At 42.1% G+C, this 18,836-nt stretch overlaps 1 protein-coding gene across 3 annotated transcripts in view; it reads right to left on the minus strand.

Moving 5' to 3' along the window:
- Positions 1 to 3,019: 3,019 nt before the first annotated feature.
- The window catches only part of LOC115174446 (syntaxin-binding protein 5-like), a 159,364-nt gene continuing 143,547 nt past the window's right edge, over positions 3,020 to 18,836 (minus strand). The window contains exons 20-27 of one of the 3 annotated variants that reach the window (XM_029732964.1): positions 17,036 to 17,086; positions 13,699 to 13,749; positions 9,950 to 10,231; positions 4,798 to 5,170; positions 4,423 to 4,588; positions 4,206 to 4,317; positions 3,715 to 3,935; positions 3,020 to 3,543 (exon numbers count right to left, since the gene is read on the minus strand). In XM_029732964.1, coding sequence (XP_029588824.1) covers positions 3,502 to 3,543; positions 3,715 to 3,935; positions 4,206 to 4,317; positions 4,423 to 4,588; positions 4,798 to 5,170; positions 9,950 to 10,231; positions 13,699 to 13,749; positions 17,036 to 17,086 — 1,298 coding nt within the window. In that variant the 3' untranslated portion in view covers positions 3,020 to 3,501. The remainder of the gene's footprint in view (positions 3,544 to 3,714; positions 3,936 to 4,205; positions 4,318 to 4,422; positions 4,589 to 4,797; positions 5,171 to 9,949; positions 10,232 to 13,698; positions 13,750 to 17,035; positions 17,087 to 18,836) is intronic. The other 2 variants (XM_029732965.1, XM_029732966.1) reach the window with 2 other exon arrangements.

Genomic DNA, 18,836 nt, shown 5'->3' on the forward strand with positions numbered 1-18,836 from the left:
GAATGCACAGTCCCCAAGGCCCTGTATAGACAGACCTATTGTATTTCAATTAGTGAAACACTTGGAATGCCAAGTTGAGTAATAGAACAATGAAACGAAAGCTAAAGTAATTCTTTGGCGTTAGAAAAAATATGGCAGCTGTCCTTGTGTCGCTTGATTGAGCAATGTCAATCACTTTTCAATTGGTCTTAGATTGTCAAACTATTTACCTATTTACAAAACAATGGTAGAGAAGCCTGGCAGAACATTAAAGGAGATACATACAGTGAGGGAAAAAAGTATTTGATCCCCTGCTGATTTTGTACATTTGCCCACTGACAAAGAAATGATCAGTCTATAATTTTAATCATAGGTTTATTTGAACAGTGAGAGACACAATAACAACAAAAAAATCCAGAAAAACGCATGTCAAAAATGTTAAAAAAGGATTTGCATTTTAATGAGGGAAATAAGTATTTCAACCCTCTGCAAAACATGACTTAGTACTTGGTGGCAAAACCCTTGTTGGCAATCACAGAGGTCAGACGTTTCTTGTAGTTGGCCACCAGGTTTGCACATATCTCAGGAGGGATTTTGTCCCACTCCTCTTTGCAGATCTTCTCCAAGTCATTAAGGTTTCGAGGCTGACGTTTGGCAACTCGAACCTTCAGCTCACTCCACAGATTTTCTATGGGATTATGGTCTGGAGACTGGCTAGGCCACTCCAGGACCTTAATCTGCTTCTTCTTGAGCCACTCCTTTGTTGCCTTGGCCGTGTGTTTTGGGTTATTGTCATGCTGGAATACCCATCCACGACCCATTTTCAATGCCCTGGCTGAGGGAAGGAGGTTCTCACCCAAGATTTGACAGTACATGGCCCCTTTGATGCGGTGAAGTTGTCCTGTCCCCTTAGCAGAAAAACACCCCAAAGCATAATGTTTCCACCTCCATGTTTGACGGTGGGGATGGTGCTCTTGGGGTCATAGGCAGCATTCCTCCTCCTCCAAACACGGCGAGTTGAGTTGATGCCAAAGAGCTCCATTTTGGTCTCATCTGACCACAACACTTTCACCCAGTTGTCCTCTGAATCATTCAGATGTTCACTGGCAAACTTCAGACGGGCATGTATATGTGCTATCTTGAGCAGGGGGACCTTGCGGGCGCTGCAGGATTTCAGTCCTTCACGGCGTAGTGTGTTACCAATTGTTTTCTTGGTGACTATGGTCCCAGCTGCCTTGAGATCATTGACAAGATCCTCCCGTGTAGTTCTGGGCTGATTCCTCACCGTTCTCATGATCATTGCAACTCCACGAGGTGAGATATTGCATGGAGCCCCAGGCCGAGGGAGATTGACAGTTCTTTTGTGTTTCTTCCATTTGCGAATAATCGCGCCAACTGTTGTCACCTTCTCACCAAGCTGCTTGGCGATGGTCTTGTAGCCCATTCCAGCCTTCTGTAGGTCTACAATCTTGTCCCTGACATCCTTGGAGAGCTCTTTGGTCTTGGCCATGGTGGAGAGTTTGGAATCTGATTGATTGATTGCTTCTGTGGACAGGTGTCTTTTATACAGGTAACAAACTGAGATTAGCAGCACTCCCTTTTAGAGTGTGCTCCTAATCTCAGCTCGTTACTTGTATAAAAGACACCTGGGAGCCAGAAATCTTTCTGATTGAGAGGGGGTCAAATACTTATTTCCCTCATTAAAATGCAAATCCTTTTATAACATTTTTGATGTGCGTTTTTCTGGATTTTTTTGTTGTTATTCTGTCTCTCATTGTTCAAATAAACCTACCATTAAAATTATAGACTGATCATTTCTTTGTCAGTGGGCAAACGTACAAAATCAGCAGGGGATCAAATACTTTTTTCCCTCACTGTATGAGTGTTTTCACCACTGAAATGGGGACAGAAACAGAGGACAGTTCCAACACAGTACATATAGCAGCGTCTCTTACACTTCAATAAATAAAATGTCAATTAATAGACCACTCACACTGATAAAGTTATTTTACGAGAAAAAAAATGTTTCTGTCTTCAAAAACGTATGACTTTGCCTGAATGTACATATATATTCCTGCATATATGAACACACACAAATAGGTTTTCTTCCCATGTGTATATACTGTAGTAATCTCCAAGTTTACGTGCACTTCAGGATTACATGTCCGTACAGTATTACTCCTGAAAACCAATCCAATAGGTGTGGATACACTAGCAGTGTATAGGCCTACTGTAACACTGACATAATTCACACAGAGTCATTATTAAAGCCAAACTGTAGTAGATGTTAATGGCATGATGAGGTCAGGGGGGATGGTAGCATTTACATGTCAAATTAAACACTTCAGGGAGAGGAGACACTGACAGTCTTGCTTCTAGAGTTCTGATCTTGCTTCTAGATTTCTGATGTGTGTGATACCTGATATGACACATTATTTATGGTGACGTGTACTGATCTGAATGATAAATCTATGTATTTTATATCCATGCCCTCTTTTTGAATCCAGCCCTTTTTATAAGGATCAATTAATGGGAGTTTGCCAAAGCCACAAAACATACTGGCCATATTACCAAATCAAAATATATCATAATTCACAACGTTCACGACAACTAAGAAGAAATAAAAACAGATTTCAAGTAAAACAGACTGAGCATAAAATAAACGATAAACAAGAGGAAAGAAATTAATACATGTATAATACAGTTGGGAACAATACGAAAACAGTGAATTGATATGATGAGGAGAGTCTAGTTGGATTAAGGAGAGAGGATCCAGTGTACATTGGAATGACTTGCTTTTTTTATCCTGCAACTTTCTGCATAGAGCCGGCTGTCACTATGACAACACATCCTGTGACTTTGAGTAGAGCTTCTTATGCCCACCACCATTTTCGCTCCACCTGTGAAGTTCTTCTCTTGTTGTTTTGCACTTGACAGTCGGAAGTGAATACAGCGTTGATCATTTATATAGATTTATGTATATATAATTATGTATATATATATAAATAAATATATATATATATATATTATTTTTTTCCTCTTTTTCCATTTTGAGATTTTTTTTGTAGTTATTTTTTCTTCATTGTTCATTTTTTTCTCAGATGTGTCTGTTTTTGTCTTTAGTATACTGGCCCCGGATTGTTTGGAGCAGAGACGACGGCACAGAACATTTTGGCGAATGAGGATGAGGGAACCCCAGAGCTCCAACCAACTGGCAGGCCACAGAGGGGAAAACAAACAAACAAAAGATAACAATAAAGAGGACACCTTTTTTCTCAGTTTGTCCTTCTCTCTAGTCCGTTCCTCATATGAAACCTTATGACTGAGGTAAATACAGTATACAACATTGTGCTAGGGAAGAGTATCCCACGTGTCCAGCGAAGGAAGGAGAGATGGAAGGAGGTATGGAATGAGAGATGGAGAGTATCCCACGTGTCCAGCGAAGGAAGGAGAGATGGAGGAGGGGGGCATGTAGAGTCCGGATGAAGCAGTGTCCCTTTGGCTCTGCTCCCCTCTTTCAGATCAGAACTGGTACCACTTCTTGTCTTTGCATTTCAGCATCATCTGTGGAGAGAGGGGAAAATGAAAAACTAGTGTTACAGAAAACTGCCATTTGTCTCCCTCTAAGGGCTATACATGACACTATACAAGCAACATCTTCTAGGAGTATAGGATGAAGCTGATCTAAGATCAGTTTTATGTTTTGCCTCACAATGCAATGTCTCTCTTTCTTACATCATGGGCGTGTTTGCCAAAGGAGTCTGCGCTGGCCAGCATGGCGGCCGTCCTCTCGTCCAGCTCGCCCAGTTTCTGCCCTCTCTCGTCCAGCGCTATCCGGGCACGTGCCAGGTCCGCCACCACGCCCGAGGCTGCCCCCTTCATGCCTTCCAGGCCCTGAGGACCTGGGATGTGCTGGGCAAGGCCACGAGATGCTTTACCCGCCTGCGTCTCACCAACTAGAGGAAAAGGGTAGAAAGAGAGGTGGAGAGGAAAGAGAGAGAGAGAGAGGGGAAGGTAGGACGTGTGAGAGGGAGAGTCAGAAAGACAAAGGGAGAGGAAGAGACAGGGAAGAGGAGATACAATAGGCACAGAAAGGGAGAGACTTGTAAGAGATATCAAACTTACACTGAGTATATCATCTTAGTGCCTGCTGTGTTAGGGACTTTGGATGTATTACGATGAAGAATAGAGTTTGTGTGTGTACATTCTGTGTATGTGTCACTCACATAGCTCCTCTCTGTCCAGGGAAGTTGCTCCTCCCCCAAAAAGGCCCTTGAAGAATCCTCGGTTGGGAGCCTCCGGAGTCTCCACTGGTGTGAACAGTTCTCCTAGCATCTCCTGAAACACGCACATACACACATAAATGCATGTATATTGATTGTGTATGTGTGTGTTAGCGTGCATGCCTGAGTTCTTGTTTGGGTGTACTTGTGTGGTCCTAACCTGCAGGTTCTCGCATGTCTCCTGGCTGTATGTGATCCTCTGTATCTCAGTGGGGGAGGTGAGGTACATGGCCTGGCCCAGGTTGGTGAAGCAGAAGGTCCGGGCTATCCGCATGTCTGTCAGCGGCAGGTAGTTTACATCAAGCAACGGTCTCAGACCCGGCAGACTGCAGACAAAGATGGAGACCACGTACAACACATTGTTACTCAAACACAACATCATTCTACTGTCCGTGTCCAGATAAGGAAAGTTTAATCTAGAAACCTTCAGTCTAACCTTAGCATTCAATAAGCTATTGTAAAATAGGTATTATCAATTAGCTTTAATGTATGTATCTCTCTAACCTGTGTGTGTTTGTATGGCTTACTGACTCACCTGAGGGTCATGATGTGTCCGTTAGCACAAAAACAGGCCACACAGTTCCCTATGTTCATCTGGACCACGTCAGCCCTCAGGACGAACGATGTCTCTGTGATGCTGTGTTTGAATATGCAGTTCTGAGAGGGCAGTGCTATGACCTTAGCCTGTTTCTCAGAGCACACCACCGCATACTGGCTCTCCTGCAGCTCCTGGGAGGTGGAGGGCGACACAGAGACCGGGCGGCGTTTACGGGCTTTGTCTCGCTCCTCACTGTCGGCGCCCACGGCGTTGGGCTCGTACCACAGCTCGAAGGCGGGGGGAAGGAAGGTGCCCGTGTTGTCCAGGAAGGCCATCCTCAGGATACTGCCCTTCAGACGCCCCAGGGTACCTGGACAGATAGGGGAATGGAGATGTTAGTGTGTTTAAAATATATCTACGTATTATCGAAAGTTTGAACACACCTACTCATTAAACGTTTTTTCTTTATTTTACTATTTTCTACATTGTAGAATAATAGTGAAGACATCAAAACTATGAAATAACACATATGGAACCATGTAGGAGAAGTGTTAAACAAATCAAAATCTCTTTTATATTTGAGATTCTTTGCCTTGATGACAGCTTTGCACACTCTTGGCATTCTCTCACCCAGCTTCATGAGGTAGTCACCTGGAATGCATTTCAATTAACAGGTGTGCCTTGCTAAAAGTTAATTTGTGGAAATTCTTTCCTACTTAATGCATTTGAGTCAGTTGAGTCAGTTGTGTTGTGACAAGGGGTGGTAAACAGAAGATATTTGGCTATTTGGTTAAAGGCCAAGTCCATATCATGGCAAGAACAGCTCAAAAAAGCAAAGAGAAATGACAGTCCGTCAATATTTAAGACATGAAGGCCAGTCAATGCGGAACATTCCAATAACTTTGAAAGTTTCTTAAAGTGCAGTCGCAAAAACCATTAAGCGCAAACATGAAACTGGCTCTCATGAGGACCGCCACAGAAAAGGAAGACCCAGAGTTACCTCTGCTGCAGAGGGTAAGTTCATACCAGCCTCAGAAATTGTAGACCAAATAAATGCTTCACAGAGTTCAAGTTACAGACACATCACAACATCAACTGTTCAGAGGAGACTGCGTGAATCTGGCCTTCATGATCGAGTTGCTGCAAAGACACCACTACTAAAGGACACCAATAAGAAGAAGAGACTTCCTTGGACCAAGAAACATGAGCAATAGACATTAGACTGTGTGATAGAAAAATTACATATTTTCCTGATTTTTTGGATATTTAACAATTATTTACTTAACAAACAGTAAGATATTTCTGTCCTGCTAATGCTGTGTTTTATGGTCTCCACTCTAGCACCCTGCAGCTAATCTGGGCATATGGTTTTACTAGAGATAGCTTGAGCTGACAATTGATTGACTTGGTGATAAAACCTACAGCTGGCATTCCAGTGACAGGATGGTGGTTGTAACTGGGATAGAGAGGAGTAGAACAAAGACCTCAATGGTTCTTAGACATCCTGGCATCTGGGAAATTAGGCCAGGGTCGGGGATTAAGATAACGCCTGGTGCAGATAAAGACAGGATGAGCCCAAAGTGGCTTATGGTGCCCCCAATCTATATGGGCGTTGAACCAGCTATGACTGAGCAATCTTGGTATGAGGTATATAAGGAACAGCATGGTCTGTAATGGGAAGGCTCTCAGCCTAAGAGTCAGTCAAGACTGTTGAGCTGACGGTTTCATTATTGCAATAATTAATCAATATTAAATAAAGAAGATTGTGTGAAGAAATTACCAAGTCTCTCAGTAATGAATTTCCACGACAACCAGAGGAAATCTGTCCTTTGGTCTGATGAGTCCAAATTTGTGATTTTTGGTTGCAACTGCTGTGTCTTTGTGAGACGCAGAGTAGGTGAACGGATGATCTCCGCATGTGTGATTCCCACCTTGAAGCATGGAGGATGAGGTGTGATGGTGTGGGGCTGCTTTGCTGGTGACACTGTCTGTGATTTATTTAGAATTCAAGGCACACTTAACCTCTCTTGGGTAGGGGGCAGTATTTTCACGTCCGGATAAAAAAATGTACCCGATTTAATCTGGTTATTACTCCTGCCCAGAAACTAAAACATGCATATAATTGTTTGATATGGATAGAAAACACTTTGAAGTTTCTAAAACAGTTTGAATGATGTCTGTGAGTATAACAGAACTCATATGGCAGGCAAAAACCTGAGAAAAATCTAACCCGGAAGTGAGAATTCTGGTGCTTGTAGTCCTTTCAAGTCATTGCCAATCGAACACACAGTGAGTTAGGGTTCATTTTGCACTTCCTAAGGCTTCCACTAGATGTCAACAGTCTTTAGAAAGTTGTTTGAGGCTCCTAGAATGAACAGAGAGCAAACAAAAAGGTGGGGAATTTGGTGACCCAGGGAAGGACATCAGTTCATTGGCGCGCATTCACGTGAGAGTTAGCTGTGTTCCAAAATGTTTTTCAAGACACTGGAATCGTCCGGTTGGAATATTACTGAAGTTTCACGTTATAAAGATTGATGCTTTACAACATTTGACATGTTTGAACGAACGTAAATATAACTTTTTTTAAAACTTTTCGTCATGACATTTTCCGCGCGCTTCCTACACTTGGAGTAGCTAACTGAAAGCACTAACAACAGGAGCTATTTGGACATAAATTATGGACTTTATCGAACAAAGCAACATTTATTGTGGACCTGGGATTCCTGGAAGTGCCTTCTGATAAAGATCATCAAAGGTAAGTGAATATTTCTAACGCTATTTATGATTTTAGATGACTCCAAAATGGCGGGTATCTGTATTGCCTAGTGTTTTTTTCTGAGCGCAGTACTCAGATTATTTCAAAGTGTGCTTTTCTCTTGAAGCTTTTTTTAAATCTGTCACAGCGTTAGCATAAAGGAGATGTTCATCTATAATTCTTTGAATGACAGTTTAATATTTTATCAACGTTTATGACAAGTATTTTTGTAAATTGTTGTGCTGATTCGCCGGAAGTATTGGAGGAAAAATATTTTAAGAACGTCACGCGCCAATGTAAAATGGGGTTTATGGATATAAATATCAACTTGATCGAACAAAAAATGCATGTATTGTGTAACATGATATCCTAGGAGTGTCATCTGATGAAGATCGTCAAAGGTTAGTGCTTCATTTAGCTGTGTTTTGGGTATTTGTGATGCATCTAGTTGCTTGGAAAATGGCTGTGTGGTTATTTGTGTTTATGTCTCTCCCAACATAATGTAATGTTTTGCTTTCGCTGTAAAGCCTTTTTGAAATCGGACAATGTGGTTCGATTCAGGAGAAGTGTATCTATAAAATGGTGTAAAATAGTCCTATGTTTGAGAACTTTGAATTATGACATTTTGTGGTTTTGAATTTGGCGCTCTAATTTTTCACTGGCTGTTGAATAGTGTGAACCGTGGGTGGGACGATAACCTCTCTCGGGCAGGTGGGACGCTAACACATTGTTCAGGTTTGGATAGAAAACACCCTAAAGTTTCTAAAACTGTTTGAATGGTGTCTGTGAGTATAACAGAACTCATATGGCAGGCAAAAACCTGAGAAGATTCCATGCAGGAAGTGGCCTGTCTGACAAGTTGTTGTTCTTCTTGCCTCTGTTTATTGAAGACTGAGGATCTTTGCTGTAACGTGACACTTCCTACGGCTCCCAGAGCCCGGGAAAAAGCTGAACGATGTCGAGGCAGCCCCAGGCTGAAACACATTATCGCTTTTGACAAGTGGCCGATCAGAGGACAATGGGCTTAGGCGAGTGCCCGAGTCGACCCCGTGCTTTATTTTCTTTCGTCTGTTTACCTAATTGCAGATTCCCGGTCGGAATATTATCGCTTTTTTACGAGAAAAATGGAATAAAAATTGATTTTAAACAGCGGTTGACATGCTTCGAAGTACGGTAATGGAATATTTAGAAATCTTTTGTCACAAAATGCGCCGTGCTCGTAACCCTTATTTACCATTCGGATAGTGTCTTGAACGCACGAACAAAACGCCGCTGTTTGAACATAACTATGGATTATTTGGGACCAAACCAACATTTGTTATTGAAGTAGAAGTCCTGGGAGTGCATTCTGACAAAGAACACCAAAGGTAATCAAACTTTTCTAATAGTAAATCGGAGTTTGGTGAAGGCTAAACTTGCTGGGTGTCTAAATAGCTAGCCCTGTGATGCCGGGCTATCTACTTAGAATATTGCAAAATGTGCTTTCACCAAAAAGCTATTTTAAAATCGGACATATCGAGTGCATAGAGGAGTTCTGTATCTATAATTCTTAAAATAATTGTTATGCTTTTTGTGAACGTTTATCGTGAGTAATTTAGTAAATTGTTAGTAAATTCGCCGGAAGTTTGCGGGGGCTATGCTAGTTCTGAACGTCACATGCTAATGTAAAAAGCAGTTTTTTGATATAAATATGAACTTGATTGAACAAAACATGCATGTATTGTATAACATAATGTCCTAGGGTTGTCATCTGATGAAGATCATCAAAGGTTAGTGCTGCATTTAGCTGTCTTCTGGGTTTATGTGACATTATATGCTAGCTTGAAAAATGGGTGTCTGATTATTTCTGGCTGGGTACTCTGCTGACATAATCTAATGTTTTGCTTTCATTGTAAAGCCTTTTTGAAATCGGACAGTGTGGTTAGATTAACGAGAGTCTTGTCTTTAAAATGCTGTAAAATAGTCATATGTTTGAGAAATTGAAGTAATAGCATTTCTAAGGTATTTGAATAACGCGCCACGGGATTACACTGGCTGTTGAGTAGGTGGGACGCAAGCGTCCCACTGGCCCAGAGAGGTTAACAGGTTGTAAGTAAGCATTTCACAGTAAGGTCTACACTTGTTGTATTCGGCGCGTGTGACAAATAAAGTTTGATTTGATCTCTACTATTTTTCCACAATGTAGAAAAAATTGTAAAAATAAAGAAAAACCCTTGAGTAGGTGTGTCCAAACTTTTGACTGGTACTGTAGATTATGTGTAGAGCAAGATGTAATGTGTGTACAGAAACATGATAACATATAGCAAAGAGTTGTTAGCATGCCTTATGTATTCATCTGCATACTCGCACAATCACACACACACTCATCCATTTACACATAACCCAGACACCCACCGCTAGGCAAGACGATAACGGGCTGCAGTAGCCTCTGTTCCCCAGCAGGAGGCAAGTTGAGGGCCACAGCCAGCACTGTGCCCAGGGAGGTGCCCACGTACAGGCAGGGTGTGATGGTGCTGTCCCCCTTCCGAGCGAATGTCTCACAGAAGTGGAAGGAGGTGATGGCCTCGCGTGCCTCCTTGTCAATGGAGGTGACGGAGGAGGAGCGTGAACGGCTGAAGGAGTTGTCCCGGTGGTCTAGTGGGTTGGCGCCCCGTGGAGGACATACAGACAGGAGGACAGTAGAGGAGAGGGCACAGAGAGGTAAAGCACCCGCACACACAGAGAGAGAATACACACAACACACAAACATACAGTACCTGAATACTGTAAACAACAGCTGTATGGTTGTTAGACTGCAGATGGAATCTGACAAACAACATTGCGGTTAAAACATTATTGCATCACTGAGCTAAAATAGCAATTACACTCGGGAGCAGCAAACAGTGAGCAGACATTCATTTTAAACAGGTCTAAAACACCTTTTGAAATGTAGTAAAATAGCTGGATGAGCAGATGTACTGTATCTTTTTAACAGTACAAAAAACTGTGGGGAAAACCTTTTTCCTTACGTGGCAAACTAAGAGTTTGAGGTCCAGATGGGTAACAATGAATATAAAACAACTTTTATCTGTGGGGCAGATGGAACTCATAAAATTAAGAGTCAGCACATAAAGAACATTTGGCATGTAGGATAGAGACCCATGGGAAGACGTCACTAAAACGTTACAACCTTGTACTTGTCTTGTTTTATTTATCAGTAAAAACAACACACCCATCATCAAAACATTAAACGAGGTGTCAATTTAATATGCTAATACAGTTTTTTTAGTCTTAATAGCTATTTGTGAGTTGATAATGATTAAGTTAATAAGAATTCATGGGATGATGAATTAACTAAACTTCATAAACAATGTATAAACACTTAGTTAGTGTGTTACAGTCGCTTGCAAAAGTATTCACCCCCTTTGGCATTTTTCCTATTTTGTTGCATTACAACCTGGAATTAAAAAAAATAATTTGTTACATTATATTTACACAACATCCCTACCACTTTGAAGATGCAAAATATGTTTTATGTTTTATTGTGAAACAAACAAGAAGTCAAAACTTTGTAGAGCCACCTTTTGCGGCAAGTCTCTTGGGGTATGTCTCTATAAGCCTGGCACATCTATCCACTGGGATTTTTGCCCCTTCTTCAAGGCAAAACTGCTCCAGCTCCTTCAAGTTGGATGGGTTCCGCTGATGTATAGCAATCTTTAAGTCATACCACAGATTCTCAATTGGATTGAGGTTGACTAGGCCATTCAAAGACATTTAAATGATTCCCCTAAAACCACTCAAGTGTTATTTTAGTAGTATGCTTAGGGTCTTTGTCCTGCTGGAAGGTGAACCTCCGTCCCAGTCTCAAATCTCTGGAAGACTGAAACAGGTTCCCCTCAAGAATTTCCCTGTATTTAGTGTCATCCATCATTCTGACCAGTTTCCTAGTCTTAACTGAAAAACATCCCCACAGCATAATGCTGCCACCAACATGGGATGGTTTTCTCAGGGTGATGAGAGGTGTTGTGTTTGCGCCAGACATAGCGTTTTCCTTGATGTCCAAAAAGCTCAATTTTAGTCTCATCTGACCAGAGTACCTTCTTCCATATGTTTGGGGAGTCTCCCACATGCCTTCTGGTGAACACCAAACATGTTTGCTAATTTTTTTCTTTAAGCAATGGCATTTTTCTGGCCACTCTTCCGTAAAGCCCAGCTCTGTGGAGTGTATGGGTTTTAAAGTGGTCCTATGGACAGATACTCCTATCTCCGCTGTGGAGCTTTGCAGCTCCTTCAGGGTTATCTTTAGTCTCTTTGTTGCCTCTCTGATTAATGCCCTCCTTGCCTGGTCGATGTGTTTTGGTGGGCGGCACTCTCTTGGCAGGTTTGTTGTGGTGCCATATTCTTTCCATTTTTTAATTATGGATTTAACGGTGCTCCGTGGGATGTTCAAAGTTTCATATACTTTTTTATAACCCAACCCTGATCTGTACTTCTCCACAACTTTGTTCCTGACCTGTTTGGAGAGCTCCTTGGTTTTCATGGTGCCGCTTGCTTGGTGCTTCCCCTTGCTTAGTGGTGTTGCAGACTCTGGGGCCTTTCAGAACAGTTTTATATATAATGAATCATGTGACAGATCATGTGACACTTAGATTGCACACAGGTGGACTATATTCAACTAATTGTGTGATTTCTGAAGGTAATTGGTTGCACCAGATCTATTTTAGGGGCTTCATAGCAAAGGGGGTGAAAACATATGCACGCACCACTTTTCCGTTGAAAATGTTTAATTGTTTTTTGAAACAAGTAATTTTTTTCATTTCACTTCACCAATTTGGACTATTTTGTGTATGACCATTACACGAAATCCAAACAAAAATCCATTTAAATTACAGGTTGTAATGCAACAAAATAGGAAAAACGCCAAGGGGAATGAATACTTTTGTAAGGCACTGTATATGTCAACACCTCTCAAAAAATGTACCAGACTATAATATCCCTGCATCAGATATCCCTCTCTTCCCCATTCAACGGTTTCTGCCATTTGGGCTTCCTAGGAAGGAAATTGGGCTTTTTGTTTTGGGTAAACTGTGCAGATCAAACAAAATTAAAGGATGTTTTGTTCTGTAGTTGCATCTGTCGGTCACCTATAAGAAAACGTTTGAACTTTTAGAAAAGACTAATCACAAAATAAACAAATAGAGAAACAGAAAAGAGGAAGAGAAAGCTTCTGAACACACACACATACACAGAAAGCTCTATTGCGCAACAGTGTGCTGGTTAGTTTACCGTAGCAGTTGGTAAAATATCCAACCAAAAAGTATTGTAGTAGAACTTTGAAGTTCTCTACAATTTTTTTTGCTGGGCTTCCCGAATAGCCCAGCGGTCTAAGACACTGCATCGCAGTGCCACTACAGACCCGGGTTTGATCCCGGGTTTGTATCACAACCAGCCGCGATCGGGGTTCCCATAGGGTGGTGTACAATTGGCCCAACTACGTCCGGGTTAGGGGAGGGTTTGACCGGGGGACTCATCGTGGCTCATCATGCTCTAGCGCCTCCTTGTGGCGGGTCAGGCGCCTACACGCTGAACTCGGTTGTCAGGTGAATGGTGTTTCCTCCGCCACAACGGTGCGGCTGGTTTCTGGCTTAAGTGAGCGGGTGTTAAGAAGCACGGTTTGACAGGTCATGTTTCGGAGGACGCATGACTCGACCTTCGCCTCCCAAGCCAGTTGGGGAGTTGCAACAATGAAACAAGATTGAAATTGGGGAGAAAAATGGGTAAAAAAATACATAATAATAATAATTTGCTTTCTGTCCTCTCCACCTCTTATCTCCAGGTTTATCTCACGAAGTAGCAAATAGACTGCCAAATGATGATCGTTAGTTAGTTAGTCTGACTGTATTTCTGAGGAAATCCATAGGATGCATCTATCAATTTGGTAGTCGACGGGGCTCTTTGCCAACCCTAGTGCAATATATGCACAATAACATCTTATAGAAAACTGCATAAGGTTCTAGTCATGGATAGTAGCCTAACTATGGAATTCATATTATTTGAGATGCTCATATCGTGAGACCATTTGGACTTGAGGATACAGTGGAGTCCAGTTTTTAGAAAAAAATTATTAAGAAAAGCAAAATTGTAAACACGAAGTTAAGGCTTACCCAAGTCTGGCTTTAGCTCAGTAGGCAAGCTTAATTTCCGTGACATCTTTGCTGGAAAAAAGAGAACATCCCTCTTTACAAACACACCTAAGCGAACATGACAGGCCATGCAAAGCTAGCTAGAAGCTAGGAGTTGGGAACTAGCAGATAGGACTGAGCTGTGGTTGTGCTTATAGCATTACAATACATACACATAAGCTTTGACAAAACTTTGGCTTTGTTATAACTGTTGGGTATTGCTTCATTGTGCTTCATTGGAGGCAAAATGCTTTAGAATGAAACAGGAAGGAAGCATTAGAGCATCAGAGGAAGACAACCCTGTTGAATCAAAGAGGAATGATGGAATGGACAAAATAACAACAAGGAAGTAAGCTGTCGTACGTCGCACACACAGTGCCCTGGAAGAGAGGAATCGTAAGAATATACACATTCATTAAGAACCCCTCACCACAGGAGCATGCACCGAGGACAGGAAGGAAACAGGAAACAGGAAACAGGAAGTGAGCAGGATGGAAGAATACAGTGGAAGGACAATACAGTGCAAGCAGAGAAGGTGTATCTCTGGGGAGGCCTACAAGGCACTGTTAGCTAAGTAGTCAGAACTACATTAACTTTTGGAGCCTCCAAAATTACAGTCCATTTCTATTCCACTATTGTTTTCACTATATATTTTACCTCTTGGGGATGTCATTCGAAAACATAATGTTAAATTTCACTGCTATGCGGATGACACACAGCTGTACATTTCAATGAAACATGGTGAAGCCCCAAAATTGCCCTCGCTAGAAGCCTGTGTCTCAGACATAAGGAAGTGGATGGCTGCAAACGTTCTACTCTTAAACTCGAACAAAACAGAGATGCTTGTTCTAGGTCCCAAGAAACAAAAAGATCTTCTGTTGAATCTGACAATTAATCTGGATGGTTGTACAGTCGTCTCAAATAAAACTGTGAAGGACCTCGGCGTTACTTTGGACCCTGATCTCTCTTTTGAAGAACATATCAAGACTGTTTCAAGGACAGCTTTTTTCCATCTACGTAACATTGCAAAAATCAGAAACTTTCTGTTAAAAAATTACGCAGAAAAATTAATCCATGCCTTTGTTACTTCTAGGTTGGACTACTGCAATGCTCTACTTTCCGGCTACCCGGATAAAGCACTAAATAAACTTCAGTTAGTGCTAAATACGGCTGCTAGAATCCTGACTAGAACCAAAAAATGTGATCATATTACTCCAGTGCTAGCCTCCCTACACTGGCTTCCTGTTAAGGCAAGGGCTGATTTCAAGATTTTACTGCTAACCTACAAAGCATTACATGGGCCTTCTCCTACCTATCTTTCCGATTTGGTCCTGCCGTACATACCTACACGTACGCTATGGTCACAAGACGCGGGCCTCCTAATTGTTCCTAGAATTTCTAAACAAACAGCTGGAGGAAGGGCTTTCTCCTATAGAGCTCCATTTTTATGGAATAGTCTGCCTACCCATGTGAGAGACGCAGACTCAGTCTCAACCTTTAAGTCTTTACTGAAGACATATCTCTTCAGTAGGTCCTATGATTAAGTGTAGTCTGGCCCAGGGGTGTGAAGCTGAACGGAAAGGCTGGAGCAACGAACCGCCCTTGCTGTCTCTGCCTGGCCGGTTTCCCCTCTTTCCACTGGGATTCTCTGCCTCTACCCCTATTACGGGGGCTGAGTCACTGGCTTACTGGTGTTCTTCCATGCCGTCCCTGGGAGGGGTGCGTCACTTGAGTGGGTTGAGTCACTGACGTGGTCTTCCTGTCTGGGTTGGCGCCCCCCCTTGGGCTGTGCCGTGGCGGAGATCTTTGTGGGCTATACTCGGCCTTGTCCCGGGATGGTATGTTGGTGGTTGGAGATATCCCTCCAGTGGTGTGGAGGCTGTGCTTTGGCAAAGTGGGTGGGGTTATATCCTACCTGTTGGCCCTGTCCGGGGGTTTCATCGGATGGGGCCACAGTGTCTCCTGACCCCTCCTGTCTCAGCCTCCAGTATTTATGCTGCAGTAGTTTATGTGTCGGGGGGCTAGGGTCAGTCTGTCACATCTGGAGTATTTCTCTTGTCTTTTCCAGTGTCCTGTGTGAATTTAAATATGCTCTCTCTAATTCTCTCTTTCTCTTTCTTTCTTTCTCTCTCTCGGAGGACCTGAGCCCTAGGACCATGCCTCAGGACTACCTGGCTTGATGACTCCTTGCTGTCCCCAGTTCACCTGGCCGTGCTGCTGCTCCAGTTCCAACTGTTCTGCCTGCAGCTATGGAACCCTGACCTGTTCACCGGACGTGCTACCTGTCCCAGACCTGTTGTCCCAGACCTGCTGGAACCCTGACCTATACACCGGACGTGCTACCTGTCCCAGACCTGCTGTTTTCAACTCCCTAGAGACAGCAGGAGTGGTAGAGATACTCTCAAAGATCGGCTATGAAAAAGCCAACTGACACTTACCCTTGTGTTACTGACTTGTTGCACCCTCGACAACTACTATGATTATTATTATTTGACAATGCTGGTCATTTATGAACATTTGAACATCTAGGCCATGTGCTGTTATAATCTCTACCCGGCACAGCCAGAAGAGGACTGGCCACCTCTCATAGCCTAGTTCCTCTCTGGGTTTCTTCCTAGGTTTTGGCCTTTCTAGGGAGTTTTTCCTAGCCACCGTGCTTCTACACCTGCATTGCTTGCTGTTTGGGGTTTTAGGCTGGGTTTCTGTACAGCACTTTGTGATATCAGCTGATGTAAGAAGGGCTATATAAATACATTTGATTTGATATTCCTTATTAACTAATGTTACAGACACTTTGTAAACAGAATTGCACACAGAATTTGTATTGTAAGCAAAGACAGCACTTCTTAAACTGATCATTTTCCTAAATCTACGAGGTAGAGAATGATAGTGAATATAAACCTTGCTGCAAAGTCAACGGTGTCGGACAGACAGAACAGATTGAATACAAATAGACTGCTGTGATGTCATAACTACAGACAGACAGACAGCCAATCAGGGGCGGGGGTGAAGGTGGAACAATCGTTGAGGCTGATAAGGACATTTGCCACAGGCACATTTCACGACGTGACAATCGTGCTACAAACATGTAGCATGCAATGGTGGTCTAGGGTATACCGTTATAAGTGTGTGTCTGTGTGGTGTGTGTATATTATTTTAGTGTTTTCTAAGTCAAACAGTGATTCAGTGCCACTGAGGTGACTATGAAACAGAGACAGAGACAGGTTGTTAGAAGAAAACAGGGGCGGACACCTTATTTTATACAGTGTACTATCCCTGACCAAACTACTCCAAGGTTGAAGTCTTTGGCCACTCTTACCTCCTCTACCCCCACTTCCATTGTAGAATTGCTGATGGTTTAACGCCAACACTTTTGGGAGGAAGTAGATAAACGTGCAGTTAGAAACATCCTGGTACTTTACCATACCGCCTACCAATCACTTTTCCCGAAATGTGTCTATTCGTGGAAGGACTGTTTTTCTGCTTGTTATCATTGTAACATGTAAACCAATTGGTAGCAGTTTTCCTCAATCTTCAGTTTCAACACTACCTGGGTGCATGCAGAATATTTGTTGACATAGTGTACATTTTTGCTCAGACTAATTATTTTCTTAGCGGCACAAAGCTTTAAAGCCTTGTTGACTCTCCCGACGACTCTAGAATATCAATTAGGAGGAGACATATGCGCAAGTCAAGACTGCATATCAGATATGCCATCCTCATAAATAGCAGGTGAACTGAGGCAGTGTCTAGCTAGCTACACCAGACGTTGGGGGTTGGCGTAGTTGGCTGAACACCTGGAACATAGCTTGCAGTGGGACTTCAGTCTGTGGACTACTTATTTTTCTGTGACCTTTTAAAAAGCAGCTCAGCTCTGTGTTTTAGCCCCGATGTCTGTGTGTTAATATCAAGCACCCAGTAATGAGATGGAACTGGGTTGTCATCTCATTAGCATGCCTCGTCATCTCAAATGCTAATTTAGCAAACCGAGAATAGATGTCCAGGGCAGGGCATCGAGGAAGCACCTTGTCTTGACAGTAACAATTTGTTTGTGCAAATCTAACAAAGGGCAGATGTTTGGATTAAGTAGTGTGAAAGGTGTTGTTTGTTGTTGACCTGTTTATGACCATGTTCCATATACTTTAGGTAATAAATAAATATTTAGTTTGTCAACAATCTATAATTGAATCTGCATCTCCTAGTTACATGATCCGATCTCACTTAGAACTCACATGGAAGTTTTCAGTTTCATTTCAAATCTAGATCTGCAAAGGCCACAGCATTATATGAGTAAAACCCACTGAAAAGAAACCACTACATCAGGTCCTATAAAGGTCCAAACAAAATATGAGGTCTGGAAGACAGACAAAATCCTAGATAGAAAAAATAAATATTTTGGCAAATCGTAGGATTCGAGAAAAAGCTTTTTTCTCATTTTAATGGGATTATTTAGGTTTTCCAAGACTGTAAAGTCCCTATAAACTAACCCTCCTTAGAAATATATTGATTCCTACCAAATAGGATATTAGTTTATGTCTTGGACTGACTTCAGAGTATTCACTAATTCAGTGAGTTTTATGGTCTTTAACTGTCTAGGCAATTCAGAATCATAGTGGCCTCTCCGCAGTTTACTGCTAATGTCTCAGGTTTTGATAAAACATATTAAAAAACAACTGCCAAAATCAGTCTGATACATAGTTCATATTTTATTGAAAGTATGAAGTGTCAGTCCACAACTGAGACCTGTAACTAAAGTATTACTTAAACCCAAAACCCTCCACTTCAATAAAGTCTGCCTGATATCAAACTTTCACAGACAGAGAACTGTAACATCCAAAGGTTTGAGTGTGACATCTAAGAGAGAACCATATTTACCAACAGCAACCAAATCTCGCTGATGCATTCTAATAGAATTGCATGCAAATACACTGTATAAACAAAAGTATGTGGACACCCCTTCAAATTAGTGGATTCAGCTATGTCAGCCACACCCGTTGCTGACAGCTGTATAACATCAATGTAATCTCCATAGACAAACATTGGCAGTAGAATGTCCTTGACTGGCGTGCACAGAGCCCTGACCTCAACCCCATCGAACACCTTTGGGATGAATTGGAACG

Source organism: Salmo trutta, chromosome 35 (assembly GCF_901001165.1).
Source record: "Salmo trutta chromosome 35, fSalTru1.1, whole genome shotgun sequence".
Lineage (NCBI taxonomy): Eukaryota > Metazoa > Chordata > Actinopteri > Salmoniformes > Salmonidae > Salmo > Salmo trutta.